General features: G+C 41.4%; 1 protein-coding gene across 9 annotated transcripts in view; it reads right to left on the minus strand.

Moving 5' to 3' along the window:
- Positions 1-23,463, minus strand: part of LOC309343430 (membrane cofactor protein-like) — a 54,643-nt gene that overhangs the window by 26,260 nt on the left and 4,920 nt on the right. For 8 of the 9 annotated variants that reach the window (XM_081864965.1, XM_081864961.1, XM_081864966.1 and 5 more), the window contains exons 2-7: positions 21,610-21,798; positions 20,239-20,427; positions 18,965-19,064; positions 17,703-17,788; positions 17,242-17,283; positions 17,002-17,046 (exon numbers count right to left, since the gene is read on the minus strand). In XM_081864965.1, coding sequence (XP_081721091.1) covers positions 17,002-17,046; positions 17,242-17,283; positions 17,703-17,788; positions 18,965-19,064; positions 20,239-20,427; positions 21,610-21,798 — 651 coding nt within the window. The remainder of the gene's footprint in view (positions 1-17,001; positions 17,047-17,241; positions 17,284-17,702; positions 17,789-18,964; positions 19,065-20,238; positions 20,428-21,609; positions 21,799-23,463) is intronic. The other variant, XM_081864960.1, reaches the window with a different exon arrangement.

A 23,463-nucleotide genomic window follows, 5' to 3' on the forward strand; every position in this document is an offset into this window, starting at 1 on the left:
CTAATAGATTCCTGGATTTCATTTACAGAGCATTGTTGGAACAAGACTGGCAACAGAAAGATTTACAGAGCAATCATAACCATAGCTACCTGGAAGTAAGCCCTACTGACTTCAGTGGGGCTTGCTTGAAGGTAAGTGAGGATAGGACTGCAGGCTTACTGTACTGGGCCAAAATCCTGAAAGATGAAGGGGACTATCCACTGAAGCATGTTTAATATCCCATTGCACACACTGCTTGTGAGTCTAGTGTCAGGTTGCCAAAGAATTACATGCTTTTCAAAAAGGCAGTAGCTAGCTGAAATGCTTTAAGAAAGAAAGAAACGTATTTCATCATACATTAAGAACTATTTTCTTCACAACAAATTTACTAGAGCTGTAAGCAATTAACTATTGCAGCATTGGGTTTTTTTAAGGATCTTGAGTAGATGAAAACATTAATTAATTTTGCAAATTCTTACATCTATGTTTTCTTCTTCCAATCCTGTGATGCAATCATGACAAATCCCCAACAAAATACTAGTTCATTTGAAACCTTGCCTGTGACCTTTTGGTTGACCCTAAAATATATATATTATTGCCAAAGTATGGCCTTCAGCTTTTCAAGAATTAATACACAATCCTCTTATTGGAAGTGAGGCGATGTACAAAAAACATATTTACCCTCAGCGCTTCATACTTGGCTATTCCTGCTTAGGAGGTTTTGGAAGCAACAAGATAATGACACCCTTAAATTTTAGTGACATATAATGCACCAAATAAATTTACATGTTTTCTAGTAACTGCAAATGCCATTTGGAATGTTAGGTAGCTGTCTCACAACTACTTCAAGTCCATGCAATAAAAATTGTATTCAAAGAGACAGCAAAAGGAAACAAACACATAGTATTCAAATGCCAGACCTGTCTAGCACATGTCCAATGTGCTTATAGAGCATGTTGCAGTGTTCAAATCAAGGTATGTTGTGAATACCATGGATGCTCATTTATGACACAGGCTCTTGCATCCAGTAGGCAGGCTGTCGCTTTTTAAAGAGCCCTCCCCTGCATGCAGTGATCTTAAGTGGCTCTGTGTCTAGCACTGCCTGGCTGCCTATCTTAGTACTGACATCATTAGTCAAGGAGGCTCCCTGTTATTTGCTTTTGACTCTTGAAAACAGTACAAGATAAAGGAAGAAGAAAGCAAAAAGGACCCACAGCAAGGTCAGGGAAGCTCTGGGCTTGTCCAGAATTGCAACACATTATTCATATGCCCCAGCAGCATGTCAAGAGTAAGGCATCCAGTATAGTTAAAGGTCTTATGAAGTAAGGCCTGGAAAAACGGAAGATTTAAGGGGAGACGTGGCGGCTGTTTCCAAATATCTGAAGTGCTGTCACAGCAGAAGGCGGAGCAGAATAAGAACAAACACGTGGGTAGGAGAGCTAACTTCAGGCAAACACAGACAGGCTCCTAGTTCCCTCCTGCTCTGGACGCGGCATCCCCGAGAAAGCCTTGCTTCGCCCGCGGACATGATCCGTCTCTGGAGGGAGGCGGGGCGCCTCCCATTTGAGAGAAGAACCGAAGCCCCCCCGCCTCACCTTGAACTCTGGACAGCGAGGAAAACAGCAGCAGCAGCGGCAACAGCGCTAATGGAAACCGCCCCCCGCGAGGGAAGCCAGGAAGAGGCGCCATCGCACGACCGAGAGAGCCCGGAGTCAGAGAAAGAGAAAGCGCCGCCGCAGCTCCCTCCGCAGCTGGAAAGCAAAGCGACCAGGAAACGACTCGACGGGAAGGGAGAGGCGGCGGCGCGCTTTTCCGGCCAAGGAGCGTGAGCGGCAGCGTCGCCTCCGAGGCTCCGCCGAGAGGAAGGCGGAGAGGGAGGAGCCACACGAGGAACCGCCTCCGCCGTTATCGGTTCCCGGTATTAGCTAACGCTCCAAGGCTGCCGCGCGCGTGCTGGTTGGAGGTTGCGGGCAAGAGCGCGCTCGGGATTGGCGGGTGGAAAATGTGAGCGAAACCATAACTGAGGGGAAACTAACTTTCGGATAACAGCCGCGTGACGAGTCTGCTCTCTGACCCCTGAGGGGAAGAGATAACGGGCTCCGCGCATGGCAGCCCAAGCTGGGGCGTGTCCAGCTGCTCCTGGTGTTGGGACTGGGGGACCTCGAGGGACCCGAATTCATTCCCACAGAAACTGTAAGTCTCAGAGTGGTTTAACAATAAATCCCACTTCCCAAGAAACCCTGGAAATTAGCACTAGGAGGGAAATAAGAGCCCCCTCTCAACGCCCTTCCCAACTACACATCCCATGACTGTTTAAAGTGTTATTTGTTGGCATCCATCTGCCTAAGGTGACAATGGAGGAGTGTGCCCTCAGGGGTGAAGTCAAAGTGCTGGACGGCTACAGCGCCTGCCTATGCTGTAGTAGAGTATGATGCAGTAGAGACATGTTTTCTTGCATCTGGGGCAGATGAAGGCATCCTATTTTAAATGTATAGTGCAGATAGGACCTAAGTGAACCCCACAGTATTGCACTCTGGTATCATTTCCAAACAGAGTCGCCCTACAGGGCCCACCCGGGCCTGGTACGGCCCGGCTACTGCTATGGTTTCAATGAAGCAAGTATGTAAAGTTTTTGTAATTCTCCTGTTCTCTTCATTAGTTTGGCTTAGAAGAGGATTGGGCAATTCTGACTGCCACTATCCATCCACAAGCACTACCCCTGCAAACATATGCACACAATCTGACATCCATCTGTCTCAAGAGGCAATGGAGTGTGTCTCCAGGGGTGAAGCCGTCTGCTGCATTAGCAGCACCAAAGTGACCCCCAGGGTGCAAGCCTGGGCAGTGTGTATGGAGGTCCTGTGCTGCCTAGACAATAAGACCCCCATCTTGGTCATGCTGATAATGGTCTAAAGGAAAGCAGAGCAGTGTTTTGTATCAACTTGGCTGCAGGAGTTGTCAGAAGGCGGCGTACAAGGCACCCTCCAACTGTCTTAGACTACATATTTCTGTAGTGTTTACTCTTTAACCTTTTCTTCTCCTAAATATATTTCATAAGGCAGTGGAGGTTTAGGAACTGAGTTTTCCTTCTAGAGGTTGATGAGGTTGATGTGTCCCATCTGCCCCTCACTTCCCTCTGAAGCACATGCAGAAACCACCTTCTTGACTGTTGGACCCACCATTGGTGTACTTCTGTTTGTCTATCTCAAGTTTCTTGCCAATCCCTGTATGTATAACAGAAGATTCTTTATTCCCTTTTTCCACACTCTGTATACCACTTTTAGTACCCTTCTTAGCCTTTTGTTGTAAGATTTCATTTTCTAGTACATAGCTTCTCATTAGTGATGTCTCTGAAACTGGTAAGAATTTTGCTATGACAGTGGGAGAAAAGCAGGAAGTACAAATCCAACATTGTTCTTCTTATGTGTTTATCTTTCTTATGCATTTATGTTAGCTAACAGATAAGGAGTAATCTGATTAGTTGGATTTGCCTACTTAGGATAGAAAGCAGTATAACTGATGAGGTCAAATTCAATTCCTTGACATAGGGACTGGCATGACAACCACATTCTTGGCAATCCTGCCAAAATAATTGTTGTTACTCCCTTTCTGAAGAACTGTTGCATCATCCAAAGCAAGGCAAGGTATGAAAGCAGGGTATTTTTTTATTTGTCTTACAGCCTCACCCACTCTCTGCTTTGCATATATTCATGTCTTTCACAATATGAGGAAATGGGGGATTAGTTTTGTAAAGCAACATGAGGAAAAAATAAAGAGTATAAATATCTCTAGAAAAAAATTACCAGTCTACCTTTATGTCGTGGGTGCTGCTTAAACTGTTCTACCCATTCATTTTTCTATTATTATTTTTTTTATAAAATTTTTATTGGGTTTTTACATTTTATAAAGACACACACACACAAAAAGACAAAGACAACACATATACAATTTCATACCCTTACTTTCTTTACCCTCTTTCCCTTACTTCCCCCCACCCCCTCTTCATACATCCCAATTCCGATAATTAGTTCAGCAAGTTCTTATCTATAATCTTAAACATATTATTATTATTTTTAAAACTTAGCTCTTTTTACTTGTCCACATTTAATTTATCCAATTCTCTTATAAACATTAAATCCTTTTTCTAAGGTCGACCTAACTTCCCTTCCACAAATTTCTCCCTTTATTATATTAATTATAGGTCACAATGGCCAAATACAAAAATCATAAAATTTTGAAATTCTATTCTCCCCTCCCTCCCTCCCTATCCCGGTTTCCATCCCTTCCCAAGCAAATGTCCACAAAAACAGTTCCTAGCCCGGATTCCTCACATCCGAGGCCTTCAATTCTCTGTCAGTCTCTCTCTGCCGATTTTGTTGGTAATCCTTTTTGTTGGTCCTCAGGTCTCGAAGGAGTTCTGTCACAGTCACATCAAATTTTCTTCCATCCAAAATGTTTAAAAGCAATTGCTGCAAAAGGTCAGCTGCTCTCCCATACTCAAAGAGGAAGTCCCGATCATGTTTCTTTATTCTTTTAAATTCCAGTATTCCAAGTACTCCAGGGACTTCCTTCCTCATCTTTCTCATCTTTCGCAGATTTGTAATCCAAAGATCTTCTTCTTTATTTTCTGACGATATAGGCTTCTGGTTGGTATTTTCCACCTGTACTTTCTCCACTCCTTCTTTCCTCTCCGCCAATTCCAAAGATGTCTCTTCTGGTTCAGCTGCAGATTTTTTATCAGTCGAATCCTTTATGCATTCAGCAGAGTTGTTTGTTTTAGAATTCAAGGTCATAAGTTCTTTGTTCATAGCCGTACTCTGCTCTTGCAAGATTCCCACGAGAAAAAACATTTTTTCTATCTCTGCCAGTAATTTTCCCTCTGCAGCCATTGTAATGTCTCTAGTTCCCCCAGGGGGATTCCAATTGCTTAATAGTCCTTTTCCAACAATCCGTTACTTTGTTGTTTATTACTACTTTGTTTCCAACCACCTCAATTCAAATGTAACACCTTTAGTTCAGAGAGTTATTAAATAGCAAAGTTCTTGACTTTAACCGCCCGTTTGACAGCTCCTTTGACAGCTGTCAAACTCCTTATTCTTTTTCCTCCGGCACACACACAGGACGCTCCCGGGTTCGGGGGGAGGGGTTACACAAAAACTTCCAAAATTCCTCCCTTTCTCTCCAGCACAAAGACTTCTTCTGTCAAATTCATGGAAATATCTTTTATCTAGCACCAAAAAGACAGTAATCTCTCCACCTTAGTTCTCCAATCCTTGCTTTAGATCGTTTGTAGGTAGGGGGGGTGCGGACTTCCCTTTAGCACATCCCCCGGTCGTGCCGAATTCAAAGGTAAAAATTTTAAAGTCCAAATTCCATTCTACTCACAGGTTGTTTGTTTTCCAGTCCAAATTTTGGGAAAAAAGTCAGCGCTCTCCGGCCATGGCTCGCGGCTTCGCTCCACTGAAGTAGCGGTCTACTCACAGCACCACGCCGCTCTTCGTACCCTCTCCGTAGCCTTTAAAAAGGCTCTTCGTGGGTCGGGGAAGGCGCTTAAAGGTGCCCGCCGAGTCACCAAGTCCGCAGGCTTCCGCGCCTGCGGTTTCTAAGGGTCCCCGCGTCGCCGGTGCGGTAAGACCCATCTTCAGCAGAGCCGATTCCCTCCGGAGCTTGGAGGGAATCCGCCATTAACCGATCGCGCTAACCCGGAAGTCCCCTAACCATTCATTTTTCTAAGGCTGATACCTTTAGCTGCTTATCAAACCTTTGGCACTCTCTCTATATATTAAATGCGCAGTTCTTGTTCGCTCTGTGGCATGAAACAGTAAATAAGTATTGTCATTGGGTTGTATTTAATACTAGTCCTACTCCAGAAATGATGAACATGATTAACTTAGTTAAATGGGTCTGAGTAAAACTTAGTTATCTTTTAACCCTGAGATCAAAAGCACTTAATGAAATAAAACTTATTATTATCAGTTTACATTGAGTAGCAAGTAAGTCCTCTTTGTTGTGTAGCCTAATGGACCACTGTTAAGACTTCCCCTGGGATACCAGGCTTCAAACATTCAGCATGAAGCTCATTCACTTCCTTTGGGTAAGGCAATGTAACATTACACCAGGTCCAAATCTCATTTAGCAGTGGGGCTGCTGTTGCTTTGCCTATAAGCCTTGTAGACGGAAAACAAGCTTTGAAAATAGTGCCTATGCCAAGTTGCCAGGTCACATGACTGAGCTGAACAAGGTAAGCAGCCTAAGTTCCCACTCTCTGGTCCTGCCTCAGAATACCCCTTTTGGGGGGACTTACACTGGCTTCAGCGCAGCCAGCTGAACAAGTTACACCAGTGAATCATCTGCTGAACCAACATAGGGGCCTCAATGCTGGCTGAGCCAGGTATCAGTTGCATCCTAAGGTGCTTATCCCGGCAGACCTTGCCATAGCACTGCCCAGTTAAGTCACTCTTTCACAGCCTAACCTACAGATAATGTAAGATAACCATATGTTAGCATCTTGGAAGAAGGATCTTGATTTAATATGCTATAAACTGCTTTGAGATTTTTCTTAAAAATATAAAGCAGTATAGAAATTAAATAAATAAATAAAATAAAAAGGGTGGGATAAAGTAATGAGCAATAAATGAATTATCATCCTGAAGGTCTGTTGGAACATCCAGATTTTGTATAATCAAAAGAATTCTTCAGATATTCTGCTCTTTCCTGTAGCGTAACATTTTAGTTCCCTCAAAGCAGAACCATTTCATTGTGTTGTTGTGGTAATTGCTACAAAAGTATTTTAAATAAGATGAAAGCAGCTTTTCATCTTTTTAAATCCTTCACCTTTTTTAGAATGCTGAAATTTCATGGTGAAAGGAATTGTTCTGTGCATTATGAAATTAAGTCTAGCATCTTATGGGATTAATGAGTAATTTGTTGACACCATTATAAATTCAGGGAGTTTCCCCACGCTCCCAAATCTAATCCTGTATATAATGTTTTTAAAGGAAAAATGGAATAAAAATGTAAAAAGCTAAAAAAAATATGGATGGATATGCTCAGTTGACTATATATTTTCTCCCCCAGCACACACACACACACACACCCCTGCATAAACACAGGAAGGCTGAAATTAGGGTGAAGGGAGGCTGCTTTATTGTTACTGAATAGTGCAGCGGGCAGACCAGATACACAAAAAATATATTTGAGAATAATACTTAGGGAGATTTTTGCCTAAGGAAAATCACTATTGTCAGCTGCCCATAGGCACAAATGAGTAATTTAACCCTCCCATGGTTAATCTATTTCCACATAAACTAGCCCATAATGATTTTTAAAGTAATTATAGTTTATGACTTAAGTGCTGACTTCAGAGAGACTACCTTGTGGCACTGTAGAGGATGTGATTTCCTTTTATAAAACAAACAGTCTGATTCTTTTTATTGGACAGACTATTTAAAAAAATGATGTTATCTTTCTGAAATGTTCAGTACGGATGGGCACAGTACTGATGTCATGAAAATACTCAGTTCCCACACCCTTTCCGCTTTCTGACTTCTTCCTGCGGTTGCTGAACAGAGTATAGCTAATAATATATTTGCAACTGAAGGACACAAATGGATGTGTTCACACCTGCCTTTTCAAGCAGCTTACTCCTGCATTAAGTTCAGCAGTAAAGTACTTCACTTCTATAATATTTGTTTGGCTTTCAGTGGAAATCAATAACTTCCTTTTTACTGTAATGCTGTCCCCATGCCAACAATAATAGAGACTTTACTTCCTGGTTAGAAGCCTTATTACTTGCTACAAAAATGCAAAGCAATGGAGAGAAGACACTCAAGTGAGGATAAAACACCCCTTTATATCTTGCTTGCGTGAATGGGCAATAAATAACTAAATAAACATGCTGTGGTGCTGTGCATTTGACCCCACCCCTTATGATGTGCGGTTCCTCCTGGCCCCACTCCAACCTGAAGCAGGGAAGTCCTTATGCCTTTTCTATTCTGAAGAATCAGCCCTCTCCAAAGCTAATGCTTCCTTGAACAGTTCTTGAACTGTGATAACGCCTCTTGTTTGCCTGGATGCAGGGCAGAGAGATGTCCTCTAACTTTTGCGTGGCCGGAAAGTAGCCTATTGTAAAATGTTAGTGATACATCAGTTGCTCCATCTACTTTCCCTCTTGTCCCACCCACCATTGGCATGTAGCAATTTGTCAGGGCTGAGGCCAATGGTTATTACATTTACCTTTTTACGTTGTTGCCTCCTGAATTGGGAAAAGGAAACCTAAAATATCTTGGAGGTATGAAAAAAAGGGGAGGGTTCAGGTTATTCCACCGAGTGGGCTATTCCACTATGACAAGGCCTTCCATAAGAGGGCCTCCAGCAATCCCCATGCCAGGTGGAATCTACGTAACAGTGTTTTCTGGTTCAAGCTGGTGGACACCATATCAGGGAGAGGTCAGAGGGCCTTTAAACAAAGAAGCCCTGCTTCCAAGCAGGACCCCTTACACCATGTTTGCTGAAAGTTTAATCAGGAGGCCTGCCAAAGACCTCAATGTAAGGTCATGCACACGTGTGAACTTTGCCTCGCTCTCCACCCTCAACCCACTTGCACCTGTACTCTTGCCCCCCACAGCTTCTTTTGAGGACCCTGGGGCTATGGTCCTGGGGGGACTAAGGAAGGATATTTGCACCCTGCCCCTTCCACTGGTGTGGGAGAGAGGGAGTAATCACCCACCCAAACCTCAGGTCCTATTCTCCCTTGCCCTCTCTCCAGTACACCCTGCTGCCTTCCACTTGCTTCTGTTTTTGTTCCCAGACTGCCAAGTGGTGGGTTACCTTTGGGAGGGCTTTACCAGGGTCTTCACATACCAGCCATAGGTGAGTGCAGGTATTGGAAGTGTCAAGCCAGAAAGTGGTTCAAGAGCTACCCAAAATTGCCACAGCAAAAATAAACAAGCAGCCAATGGCCAACTGGATTATGGGCACCTTCTCTCAACCAGACTTCAGGTGTCTCCCTAGCTATGGTGCCCAAGAAGGTACCAGGGGAATTCAGGTTAATACACAACCAAGGTTAATACACCACTAGGTTCTGGCAAAAGAAGTGGACTATAGGATAACTGGACCACAAAAGAAGCCCATTGAACAAGAATCATTCAGAACAAGTGATATGTTAAGCCTAGATCCCTTTAAAAGCTTCTTAGGCCAACAGGGATACCTGGATGCATGTTCCAGATGTACATCACTCCCAGGCTCTGGCTATGCCTATTTGGCCAGAACCAGGTCAGATGCCTAGCAACTTCATTGTAAACAAAACTGTGACCAGCAGGTTTGCCAATTCTTGCGTTAAGACAATGGCTGGGCTTTTATATGCTCTGATGCACAGAGGAAATCTGTAACCTCTGTGCCTCCACCCTGTTCTTCTCCAACCAACCTTGGCGAGGACAACTAATTTTGCACCACAGCTGGGGTATGTGGAAGAAGACTGGTGGAGGTACAGCAGCTTCAGCATTACCCAAAGTCCAGTGTATTAAAAAAGTTTCTCATCTTGGGCAAACACTTAGCAACTCTAGCCATTTAATATACCCATAAAATTGATACAACGTTTAAGTTAAATATAAGTCAAATATAGATAAGCTAAAACAAAACAAATTCCTTCCAGTAGCACCTTAAAGACCAACTAAGTCAGTTCTTGGTATGAGCTTTCGTGTGCATGCACACTTCTTCAGATACACAGCACTTGCTGCTGTGTATCTGAAGAAGTGTGCATGCACACGAAAGCTCATACCAAGAACTGACTTAGTTGGTCTTTAAGGTGCTACTGGAAGGAATTTGTTTTGTTTTGACTATGGCAGACCAACACGGCTACCTATCTGTAATAGATAAGCTAAATATAGATTCAAAGTGCAAAACTATACACATGCACTCAAAAGTAAGTACAGTGGGCTTTACTTCCAGGTAAAATGGGTATAAGATTGCAGCCTAATGGGTTTTCATTACAACACCATTAAATAGGATGCAGTTTATACTGAATCATTTTCATTGCTTAATCCTGGCACCACAGGGGCAGCAACCACCACCTTGTATATATAACTTGATTTGTTGAGAACTAGTGTCAACCTATATCAAAGACTATCCCAATAAAAATTCTCATTGGAAGAAAATTGCTTATAAACTCTATCAATGAGATATAATGTTCAATTGTTTCCTTTCTTAAGGCAGCAGAAAACAGAGCCAAACATTATAAGCACTTTTCCAGAAACACAATTTTAAAATACATTTAAGTAATTAGGGGTATGATAAGAGGAGATATAGATATTTAGGTGGTCTTGGTTTGCTTCTCTTCCCAAAAAATCCACTGTAAGCATTACGTTGGATACCTACTGTTAGTTCTTAAATTACTGCAATAATGTAATGAGTGAGCTTTTGAATTACTCAGAACTCTTCTTCAAGGTGGATATTCAGTAAGGTCAACCAGCCAAAGATTGAGAAGAGAAGAGAAAAAATATGTTTCATGACATATGCCCATGACACACATTTTCCCTTTTCTTGTCTTTAATGAACATTTAAGCCTGAAGACAGAGTTCTAGTGAACCCAAATGCGTACTCCCTAATTTGTGATGTTTTAGCTGTTCCTTATGGTAGATGTGCAAAAAAATAGAAATAAATCTTAGATGCCAAAAAATAGGATGGGTTCTTTATTTATACAGTACATCCAATTAGATTCTGTCCAAGACAATAAAAGACTTGACTCTATGCAAATCTAAGTCAAAGTTATGTAACATTTAATGCTGTAAATAGGCCTTATCAAACATGCCTTCAAAGTTCAGGGAAATGTTTTTCTAGCTAGGGAATATCTACATTTGCATGCAAAACCAGCTGATACAGGGGTAATCTGTTGCTTTTCTCATTTCTCCTCAACTCAACAGCTCCCTAGTGTACTGCAGTCTAAGAAGAGAAAACATAATATGATCCACAAATTGTATGCAGAAAAAGGAAAAATGAAGATTAATCTTAAGTTTTTACTTCCAGTGTTATGCTTGCTAGTTTATTAGCGGTGTACAAATGCAAGATGCAGGATGCAAGATGCAGGATGCAAGATATAGAATCAATCTAGAGTGAAAACATTATGAGGACAAGTATGAATGATTTCAGATTGGAAAAAAACATATTTTTTTGCTACAAACAGGAGATTGTGTATGCAGCCTTGGTCTTTTAAAGCATTCTGTAAATAAATGTATAACCTGCAACTATAGAAAATTTTTATATCACCAAAGAAACAGGTTTAATGTAAACAGGCTCGTGCGAAAAATGTGTTATTTATGTGGCAACAAGTTTTCTTTTCTTTTCGCTGAAACAGGCTGCACCAACGGAAACATTAAGTTCTTCATATTTAAAAAGCAGTACAATTAGAGAACATAAAAGATAGCATGTGCCCTCTATAGGAGGAAACCGGGATTTATTCATTCAACAATGGTCATATCTAACACACTTAGGTAACTCTGTGCTTCTAGTGGTTGGCAAAAAAAATGCTAGCTAGAACACATTTCCCTCCATTTAGCCTGGTTTCCCCTTCCAGGAAAAAAAGGATTGCTTTTTTTAGTACAGTAACCCATTTGTGCTATCTCACGACCAGTTTTACAATATTAGGTAAGGTAAAAGGTAAAGGACCCCTGGATAGTTAAGTTCAGTCAAAGGTGACTATGGGGTTGTGGCGCTCATCTCACTTTCAGGCCAAGGGAGCTGCCTTTGTCCACAGACAGCTTTCTGGGTCATGTGACCAGCATGACTAAACTGCTTCTGGCACAACGGAACACCATGACGGAAACCAGAGTACATGGAAACGCCATTTACCTTCCTGCCACAGTGGTATCTATTTATCTACTTGCACTGGCATGCTTTCAAATTGCTAGGTTGGCAGGAGCTGGGACAGAACAATGGGAGCTCATTCCGTTGCGGGGATTTGAACTGCCGACCTTCCAATCGGCAAGCCCTATCTGGAAGCACCCTAAATCAGTTGTGAAGTCTGTATATCAAGTTATAAATATCTGGGAACAACTTTTTACATAACTATTAAGAGGTACTGGTTTCAATTTTGTCCCAATCTTTTAAAAATATACTTTTATTGTGCTTTCTTATATATTTTTTAGTTTCTCTTAAATGAAATAAACTCAGCTGAATGAAATCAAATATTTGTTCTTTTAAGATATGTGGACTATTAATGAACTTGACTTGATTTATTCTATGAATGTCTTCTCCAGGAGGCTTGAAATGTTATCAAACGAAAACTCGCCATGCAAGAAAATGTGTGTAAAAAATTTATGCTCTTCAAGCTTCTTTGCTCAGCCACCCCGTCCCTCCTATGTTAAGCAATCATATCTCTTTGTGAAAATCTGCATGAGAATCAGCCAGCTTGCCCAGTATAAAGGCAGCATAGATATACTGTACTGTAATCCCCATAACTATTTTGGGAAGGGTAGAGGTACAGGAGCATGTATGATTCCAGAGTCATGAGAACAAAGAGAATCTTCTCCCTCCCAAAGTCACAACTGCTACTTAATTTAATTTTCAACATTAAAATGGCTTTAAAAATAATACCTTTTGATGCTAAAGTCAGCTGTGCTGTTTCCTATTTCTGCAGACCATATTTCATAAGACTGCATGGTTTAAAGTTCCTTGATTCAAGTGGCTGAACAAGCAAAAGAAAGAGGCAGGCATATAAAGAAGAAGAATGACTAAGAGCACAGCACTATACATGCTTACTCAGAAGAAAGTTTCACAATCGGCAGTGGTCCTTACTCCCTAAATAAGGTGTTTAGATTTCAGCCTAACCTTTTATTTGCCAGGTTTCAAATATGTACCTCTCTGCTGTGTTGTGTAAACACTATTTTTTGCAGAGGATGAGTTATTCTCATCTCTAGGTCAGGGAATGTATTCCAATGTATCCCGTACAGTATGTTGGATTTAAGAATACTATTACAATGAGTGGCTACAAGCTGTTCTCCACCCCCTGCTTTCTACATGCTTGTAAGAAGAAGAAGAAACCCTAAAGCGTCTACAAATGCATAAAAACAGATTTAAAAAAGTACGATTGCAACTCCCAGGCATTTGACATGTGTGATTTCAGCTTTACGTGGTTGAAGGATGGCCAGTTGAAATAAAACAAATCAAATGCATGAAAGGCAGAGCTTAAAAGCTCCTTTTGGGCATAGTTTTCCTGGTGTGGAAAGAGCTTTTAAGCTCTCAGACTTGCTTACTGGGCTCCGGGAGAGTCTTGTGAGTTCTTGTGAAAACTCAGATGGCCCCACAAGATTTCACAAAGCATCCCAGAGCTGGTAAGCAAGGCAAAGAGCTTGGACCACTTGCTGCATCAGGTCTAGAAACAGTAAGGATGCTCAGAAGAAGGGGGGAGTCAAGTTTTGTTTTGTTGTACACACCATCCCTTCCCAGATGTGACCCTGACACAAGACATGACTGAACAAAGGTGCTACAGAGAAGAAACTGGCAATGGGTTGGATATGAATATTGCGTTAAACAAGAATTTATGACCAGCTTACCTTCTTCTCTTTTCAAAAACTTTCTTTAGGAAAAAAATACCAACAATAAGAAGAAATGCCACAACCAGAAGTGCTGAGAGATGGAGAAAAGAAGGTGATGGAAACTATAAATGAAGTATTACCACAATGCAAGTGCTATATAGCACTAATTTAATTAGCAGCACTAATCTCAGGCAACAAATTGGGGAGGAGGAGCATGCAAGCCTGGGCTCACTGCAGCTTGTCCTTGTAATGCTAAACCATGGTTTAATAGTGCATACAAAATTAAAGGTAAAGGTAAAGGGGCCCCTGACCATTAGGTGCAGTCGCAGACGACTCTCGGGTTGCGGTGCTCATCTCGCTTTACTGGCTGAAGAAGCCAGAGTACAGCTTCCGGGTCATGAACCAGAGCAGTGCACGGAAATGCCATTTACCTTCCCGCCAGAGCAGTACCTATTTATCTACTTGCACTTTGATGTGCTTTCAAACTGCTAGGTTGGCAGGAGCAGGGACCAAGCAACGGGAGCTCACCCCGTCGTGGGGATTCGAACTGCCAACCTTTTGATCAGCAAGCCCTAGGTTCTGTGGTTTAACCCACAGTGCCACCCACGTCCCATACAAACTTATCCTCTGTTAAAAAGGTGGGGACAAACCTAGAATGCCCAGTCCCTAATCTAAATAGAAAACAATAATATTGAAAAGGAAAATAACCAGAATATTATCATTACTAAGTGGCAAAGTTTACACTTTGCTTTCAATTCAAGCCCCTACAGAGATGAAAGCATTTGTGTGTATGCATTCACTATATAGATCCACAGATTTTTGCTACAAATGTAAATTGTTCACTGTGATATTATGAAAAGTCTGAGATTCTATATTGAGATAGTCAAGGTGATGCCCTCCAGATCTTTTTGGACTCTGGCTTCCATCAACCCCAGCCACCATTGCCAATGGTAAGGGATGACTGAAGCTGCAGCTCATCGACATTTTGAGGGAACCATGGCTTTGCAGGGGTGCCAACTTGAATAATATATTGTGGGGGCCCAGGTAAACCCTGCCCTGCATAACTGATCACATGATGCAGTGCGCACACACACCATTTGAATGGGAATTGACATCAACTTTGCAGGGGCCTGGCCCCATCAAATATTTTATTGTGCGGGCCGAAACTCCCATGGCCCCTAGCAGTTGGCTTCTATGCTGCCTTGGTCTTACTCTACATTCTTGAGTGACTACATCCAGATGCCATTTCACTATGGCGCAATAGCCACATAATTTGGGAGAGGGAGGGAGTATCCACATAATTTATTGGCGGTGGCTACCATATGACTCCCTGTTATGGATTTTCCTCTTATGAAACAGTGTGTTCATACTGCGCTATTCAGTAATGTTTCACTTTCTCACACTAGTGGGAAAAGAAAATCAGAGGAACACATAATAACTTACAGTACTATTTGTAAAGTATTTCAATCATAGTTAAAGAAATGCCTGATTAGAGTCAGACAAATGCATAATAAGATAACTTACAAATATAAAGTAGAGTTCGAAGTTGTGGTCCTTAAAATAAAATAAAAAAGAAATGTTTTTCAAAGGCCATGGGTAATGCAGGGACATGTTACTTAAGGAGATATCATTCATTATAGGACCAAATCTGCTATAAGCTGATCCTGACTTACTGATTCAAAGCAGTAGACATGGGCAGTGTCGCTTTAGAGAGAATACACACACATATAATTTAGATCTTATATACAAGATCTTATATACATATACACACATTCTCTCTCTCTCTCTCTCTCTCTCTCTCTCTCTCTCTCGGTTGCCGCCTCTGCTCACTCAAACCCTTTGCCAACCCCACTTCCCCTACACCTGACCAACCCCCTTGCTTATACCCTCATAGTGTGCCCGTCCCTCACTCTAAGCCCCACCCCCTTTTAAAGGAGGCGCTTCAGAGAACCATTTGGCAAACCAGTATCTGACATGCCTCCCTTCTCCATTAAACCTCACTGCCGGCGGGTTTAATTGGGGAGGGCACTCCAGAGAGAGGTTTGTCTAACCTTCTCCTCCTCCTTTTGGCGTAAGCCACACCATGATGACAGTGTTCCATTTTTATGTATATAGTAATATATATACACACAAACACACACACACACACACAGAGAGAGAGAGATTGTTACCGGGGAGAACAAGGATTGCAGGAGTTTGTCAGAGGATCTGGTGTCTGCACATGGAGAATCCCAATTTAATCCCCATTCCAGACAAGGAGCATCTATCACCATTGATCTCTCTTTAAAACCACTCTCTGTAGTGCCTCAATAGATTGTCCTTCCAAAAACATTTTAATATATTTAATGATGTGCCAGTTGCGTTCTCTGGTGTAGTACACACACACACACACACACACACACACACACAAATGCAAACACAGAAAACAAGTGTATCAAAGTGCTTGGTAACACAGCCTTACTACAACGTACGATAAGCTGGAAATGAAATTAGTATGCAGCTACAGCCTCTGAACAATATGATCACAGGTATAAAGCTTGTATTTGAAAGCACTTTCACTGATATGTCAATGTAAAGGAAACAATGTAAAAGAAACCCCAAAATCAATGCACATTATTGCTTCTATCATTGGAACACAGTGCAAGGGCAGCCAACCAACCACACTGCAACCAAATAACATGTAGACAAAACCTCAGATTTTGAAAAAAGGAAAAGAAAATCCCTCATTGCATAATCAAGCTCTTAAGAGGAATCCAAAAGTAAAACTCAGCCTTCTACTTTATTTAATTTATATTCCACCATTCACCCAAGGGTCCCAGGGCTGCACGCAATAGACATTAAATAGACAGGTTAATAAAAACCGAAAACAGAATAAATCAAACAATATCACATGATTATTAACAACTAGCAGCCTCATGCCCAGCATCGCACAGAAATTCTAAGAGACCTAGACACCGCTGTTGCAGCAAGATCAAATGCAGAAGAAGCTTCCCATCCTTCTCACACTGCGGCACAAAGGCATGAGATTTTTTTCACCCTTCTCCCCTCACTCTGGATGCTTTGAGTACTTGGGTTGTGTAAAATGTAGGAGTTTCTAATGTGGCTATAGCTGTAAAGTGTTTTTGTTGGGGATGGACGCCAATGCTGCAAGGGACCCTAGGTACACCTCTGTATAAAGGCTTAGCCTATGCTTGAACCCTCATTACAGCTTCTTTTTTGTTTCTGAGCAACAAGCCACATACTGAGCTGGATTGTAGGGCGCACTATGCTAAATCTGATAGATAGATAGACAGACAGATCAGATACCAACACTACGGACACGGTAAAAATCAAAGTTCTCCAAGGAGTTAACAGGTATTCAAATAATTACATTGCAGGACAAGACAAAAAGAACAGAACATTCTGAAATCCTAATAAAAGCTCTGAATTAACCACTAGTACCACAAGCAATTACAATGCTAGCTACTGAAATGAAAAAAAAAAGTTTTCCAACCTGTATTATTTGTAGCACTGCCTCCTGATGGTGGCGCTGCTTGCCCTGTATAAGAGGCACATGCAGATGGATTTAAAGTTTTTGCTTTAAATGGTAATAATCAAAACTCTCAAATGAATTAACAGCTTTTAGAACAAACTGCAGAAAAAGCAAAAATAACAACATAATCCCAATAAAACCTAATTAAAAAATTCTGTGTTGACCACACAAGCTATTGCAATTAAATAATTTGTTTCTAACCTGTTGTGTTTGTACCATCTTCTGTGAGTTTCTCAATTAGCCCTGTATAAGAGGCACATACAGGCATATTTAGTTCTCACTCATATAAAACATTACAATTTAAAGCTTTTGCTACTCCTTAATCTAGTGTAACGGAGGGCTGTCAGTTTCTATGGCCTATGACATGAGTGATGCAATTAAAACTCTCTGTGGTTATCAAGCATATACAGACGCACGCCATATACATAAACAACAACTCTGTACCAGAGAAGATGAGCATGCCAGCTAGAAGGGTTTCCCTCTGCAATACTTCCTGGCATCCTCATAGTCTTACTGCAGATATGAGAGTATATTGGCATTTTTTTCTATGAAGAATAATGGCTTTTCCTTGGCTCCCCTTGGAGACTTTAGTTGCTGTTAGGTGGCACAATATAAGGTGGTCAGTCCTAATTAATCTGGTATCTGTCACAAGAGAATCTTACGTTGACATTCTGGAGGCTTCTGGCTCCATTCAACATGATCTTTCTTCCACTGACACTGAATAGTAGGTGATCCATTTAATGTGTACCTAAATAAAAGGAAAAGTACAAGGTGCACCTTTATACATAATTCTTCAGCGGTTCCTTTAATAACTCATAATTTTGAAGCATGCACTTTACCGATATCAAAGAAGTTAGTTGTGCATCCTAACAGAGAGATTTTTATTGTCTCTGCATTGCAGTTTCAATGTTTTTTCCCTATTATTCCCCATAAATGAAGGTTCTACCATCTTTGTTTATAAACGTTATTGTGAGCTACAGTTCCCAGAGTTCCCTAAGGAAGAGGAATTGATTATTAAACCACTCTGAGAATTGTAGCTCTTTGAAAGGGGTCTCCTAACAATGCTCAGAATCCTTAACAAACCATGGTTTCCAGGATTTACACTGCTTTAGATGGACAGTGCAAATGGGCCAATGTATGGTTCATCATAGAATTCCTTATCACAGAGCAAGTGCTTCTGATATCCTGCTTCCCTCTGCTACTCTCTGTATCATCAGGCAATGCTCTGCCACTCCTGGACAGTTATGAGACCTATTAAAGTTGGCTGAAGGTCTCCCAAAACCTGATGCTGTCTCTGTCAAGTAATGATATGTAAAAAAATACCATACAGTAAATCTTATACAATTTAGCATCAATCATCTGATAATAAATTTGCAAAATAAACCCAACACAAGAATAAGGCAGGGCCAAGAACCCTTAACTCTGTTAGATTAACAAAAAGTTTCTCTCAAACTCTAGATGCCTAAATTCTTCAGAATAGCAACTTTTTTAAAAAGTGGGTAGAGGAGAGCATTACTTTCCACTTGAAGAATGTAGCATATTCAACACTTGTGGAAGATATTTTATTGCATTCTTCCTGCAAGGTCCTTTGTGAAATAATTGACAAGGAAGTTCAGAGCTGGTTTATTTCGCAATCCACCACATTTGGTTTGCTTATTTCAGTTTACTGAGGAAAAACTTCATCCTCTCAGAATAAATAGGAACGTATCATACTTACTACCATAACATTTATGGGAGAGAGCTGTGCTTAACTTTTTTGAAGTTTATTTTAAGAAAGTACTAATGGCATGATTGCCTCAACTCTTAGGTTATTGGTTGTTGGTTTTTTTAAAAAAAGGTAAACTATAGATTTGTTCTCCAGAATTCACCCATTAAATTTTATGTATTAATTAAGACTTGCTAACAGAGCCAAGTCAACACGCACCCATCTTCACATGTGAAATTTACTTTTGCCAAATACAGGAGATTAGTTAGAATAACAGCATCACCATGTTCTGGTTTTCCTGGATCACCACATGATTTTCCTACAGAAAGGTGAGAATTAGCATATTAGGATTATATGGATATGGTATTCATTGACAATTTGATTCATCAAATATTCTGCCCCAGGTTCAAAGGGTAACTAAGTAAGCTTATGATCTGCCTATGTTTTCAAGAAGCAGCCCCTTACAGTGTTAGAAAAGTTGCCTTTTAAGTGAGAAGAAATTAACAAGAACGCTGATGCAGGGTTTGGAGGTGGGTGACAAAAAATACACAAGGCTTTTAGATATAAAAAGTCCATTGAAATTAATGGCTTTAAGCATGCTCAATTGCTTGACAGATCATGGAATTGCTATTGTTAAAAGGCTGTTGTTGTTCCAACCAAATCAAAAGCAAATTAAATGTATTTCAAGTCTGTGGTTATATTTACATCACATTAAGACAGTAAACAATGCTTTAGTGCTGCATGAATATGCTGAAGCAAACAGGCTCACACACTCCACCACCACAACAGCTGGCCTGCAGTTTGCAGTGTCTTGTACCAACTATAGGTTATCCTACCTTGCTGAAAGTAACCATAGTCAAGGTTACATGATGGGTCTTTGTTACATAGCATACTGTGGTTAATTGAAAATTACATGTGAAAAAGATCTAGGATCTAGTATACCACAAGCTTAACATGAGTCAGCAAGCAATGTGATGCAGCAGCAAAAAAAAAAAGCTAATGGTATTCTTGGCTACATCAACAGAAGTAACAGTCTGACTACACCTGGTGTACTGTGTCTGGTTCGGGGCACCAACATTTAAGGAAGACATTGACAAGATGCAATGTTTGCAGAGGAGGGTAGCCAAGATTATCAAGGGTCAGGAAACCAAGCCTTATGAGGAACAGTTCAGGGAGTTGGGTATGTTTAGCCTAGAAAAGAGAGACTGAGAGGAGATATGATAGCTGTATTCAAATATCTAAAGGGCTGTCATGCCACACAGAGGATGAAGCAAGCTTATTTTCTCCTGCTCTGAGGGCTAGGAGCTTCCTGCAGCCAATCAGAAGCTTCACTTTGGAAGTCGAACGTTTCAGAAGTTGAACGGACTTCCGGAATGGATTCTGTTCAAATTCTGAGGTACAGCAGTACAGTATCATACTCTTCTAAACATATTACAGATGAAAACAAGATTTCAACTGTGTGATCTTGAAGTTAACTGCAACAAGATACTGACCTTTACAAAAAGCTGGGATTTCTGTCCAAGTGTAATTCTCACGACAAGTAATAACAGGAGTTATTTCAGGGATAGTGTCGTAACCTTGGCGGCAGATATAGGCCACAGTGGTGTTGGCAATATAGTAATCCTTCCTTTGCCCTTTCTTTACTTGAGCAAATGCGGACCTTGGTGGGCTCATGCAACTGCCTGGCAACAAAAGCAGACAAAAGAATGGAAAGGATTTGTCAGAGAGAAAGAGACTTTTCCTTTTGATTTTTGAACCTTTTGATTGCAATACTGCATTACGTCACAAATGCAGGCAACTGGCACTGTCGGCATTTTGCTTCCTGATTGCTGAGCCAATTGTGGGCTGCTGGTATTACTCTGCCATTTCAATGAGGAGCTGAGAGTCACTCCAAGGAGTTTTAGCTGAATTTTAGGAAAATGTGGTTTTACCTGCCAATTTTTAAAAATATATATATTTTTATTGATTTTTTTTTTACATAAAATATAATAATATTCAGCTGCAGTTATTTAAGGCAGTCAGGTCGCAATCTGACAGCCGAACCCCACTCTCTGAATAGGAGGAAGTCAGAGAATAAACCTCAGATGTTCTGAAGAAACCTCCATCCATCATTATCGGGGAAAGAAAACCTCCGGTAAGGTGGATTGCAGAGATCAGCTTAGACACTGCTTAACTGGTTTTTAAAGAGTACAGGACTGCATATCACATTCCGTTTAATTATTTCATAATGTTAGGCATATCTGCTCCAGCAAAACCTCATGCGGAATATTTTGGAGGGCATACACAGTAAAGGGTTGTATCCAACTAACTTAGGTCCAGGAAATAACCCTAACTTCCTCCCTCCCTGAAAGTGAGGGAGGGTGACAAGAGGAGCCACTTTGGGCCCAATATTGGAGGGGCTCAGTGCCGTGCCACGCACCTGTGACATCACAAGGGTGGGGCACGCCTGTGACGTCACTTGCACGGGGTGCGATGCGCACCTGTGACATCGTGCATGTGCACAACTGGGAGAAGCCCAAGCGCCTAGCCCAGCTCACCAAGCTTGGTGGTGGACCAAGCAAGCCTCCTGCCAGCCAGGCTGCGGCATGGCTGAGGCTGGCACGGCCAAAGTGGGAGCCACTACTGTGTCTGCCACAGCAGCAGCGATCGGTGGCAGAGGCAGGGAAAACGGCAGCAGCAATGCAATTGTAACACACCCTGAGAACCTGTAGAATGGGATATAAAACATTTGCTTAAAATCCATCAATACATGAATTAAACAAGATTCTAAAATGAATAGTCATTTAAAAAGCCACAAACAACCCCCTCTCCCCCCCCCATAACAATATGTCAAGGATAGGTACATTAAAAAAATAAACACTTACCCACACAAAACTGTTCTATGTGTGACCACTTTGAATCTGGAAGACATGTTACAACATCTACTTTTCCATAGACATTAAAAAAGTTGCCCAGACACTTGTAAATTACCGTTGAGCCTGGAGGGAAAGATGCGCCCTCAATATTCTTATGAGGGACTCCATTGCGAATGACTGGTGGAGGGCCACAATCACCTATGATAGGCAGAAAATATTGCTTTTAAATCAATGCATTGCTGGCATTGTATTCAAAAAATATTACTATGGATTTACCTTGAGAACTGGCAGAAACACACATTACTATGGATTTACCTTGTTCAGTTTCATTCAGCTTTCATGCAGAATACTGTATTTCATTTTAGATGTATATCGCAAGGATGACCAAGCGCTTATAAAACACCTTAAATGCACAAACCTTTTAACAACCAGTATCTCATCCATCCATCTTCCCAAACCTGAGACAGTCCCTATTTAGCAAAGGGGAAATGAACTAGCATAGAGTCATTTATCCCAAGACTCTCAGCCAATCTAATTCTCTATTTTAGCCTGCAATAGCTGTAAGAATAAAAAACCAAACAGATCAGGCAAAGCTGACCTTACTATTAGGCAAAGTGAGATAGCTGCTTCCTGTGGTTTTTATTGGTTCCTACCCTCAATACCTACATGTATTTAGCTTTTTCCAATCCCCTGAACTGGCAATGGAACTTGCTTGTTTCTGAGTTGGGCAGGATTAGCCTGTTTTCTCATCTGGTCACCTCCCAATATGTCATAGGCAGTAGTGCTGGGAAAGTCCTCTGTTTGAGTGAGCAGGCAGAATGGCAGCCAGCCCAGGACATGCACTTTAGCAAGCATTACATTCGTGCACATGTTATTCTGCTGCCATACCGACCTACCATAGTTTCCAGATCTGCCAGGGAAAGCTTGCTGGCGGTTCCCATGCCTAATAAGCACTGTGGTGCAGGGGCCCATGGTGGGGCGTTCTCTGCTTTACCCTCTCTTCTGAGGTGTGTCTCACCACCACATTGCTTTCATTTTGATGGCAACACAGCTCTTCGCCTATGTCCTTGTGGAGGGGGAAAGTGTGCAAGGGTTTTGTGTATTTTGGTTGGTGCTGCTGCTTTTCAGTCTTTGTTTGGGATTTTGTATTGGGTTGTTTTATGCCTTTTTTAGATTTATGGTGAAGTCAAATTTTGAAGTTTTTGTTTTTGAAGAGGCCTTTAGGTGAAGGGTGGATTATAAATACTTTTGATAAATAAATAAAATTGCTGCTGCGTTGTATATAGGTGGCACACTTTTAGCCCTGGGGATGGAATGGGCTTACAGTCTTAAAAGTGTTGGAGGAAAGAACTGCCTATGTATGCCTCTGCCCCTCTAAGGCTACCAACTTCCCTCGGCGCTGTGATGGAACCTGTTGAATATCAGCTGCTAGTTCAGTGAGCTTTTGGGCATGGAATAATGTAGGAAGCTAGCCAGATCTTTGCCTCAGACAGCAAAATGCCATATCAGCTTGTGGTGAGACAAGAATGACAAACCACCAGCGTGCCCAGGAACCAGCTGTTGGCACAATGCCACACTTAACCCACATTTAAGATGCTTGCAAACTGAACTTTAAAAAAGCTGGGAGGGGGAGGAGAAGAAAAGAAAACAAGAGTTAGCAAAATCGTGTTTCCTGTACTCACAATATTTACAGAAAAGCCACGGAGCTTTTTAATAAGTAATTTTGTTATTGCAGCTGGGAGAAACGTGGAGACAAGAGCATTACACTAACATATATGATTGCAGCGTTACCAGCCAAGCATCACAGGGCTCACCACAAACCTTATTTATCCAACAGTGCTGCTCTGCCTACACAACAGGCTT

The sequence above is a fragment of the Podarcis erhardii genome, assembly GCF_964252035.2.
Source record: "Podarcis erhardii genome assembly, chromosome: 6".
Lineage (NCBI taxonomy): Eukaryota > Metazoa > Chordata > Lepidosauria > Squamata > Lacertidae > Podarcis > Podarcis erhardii.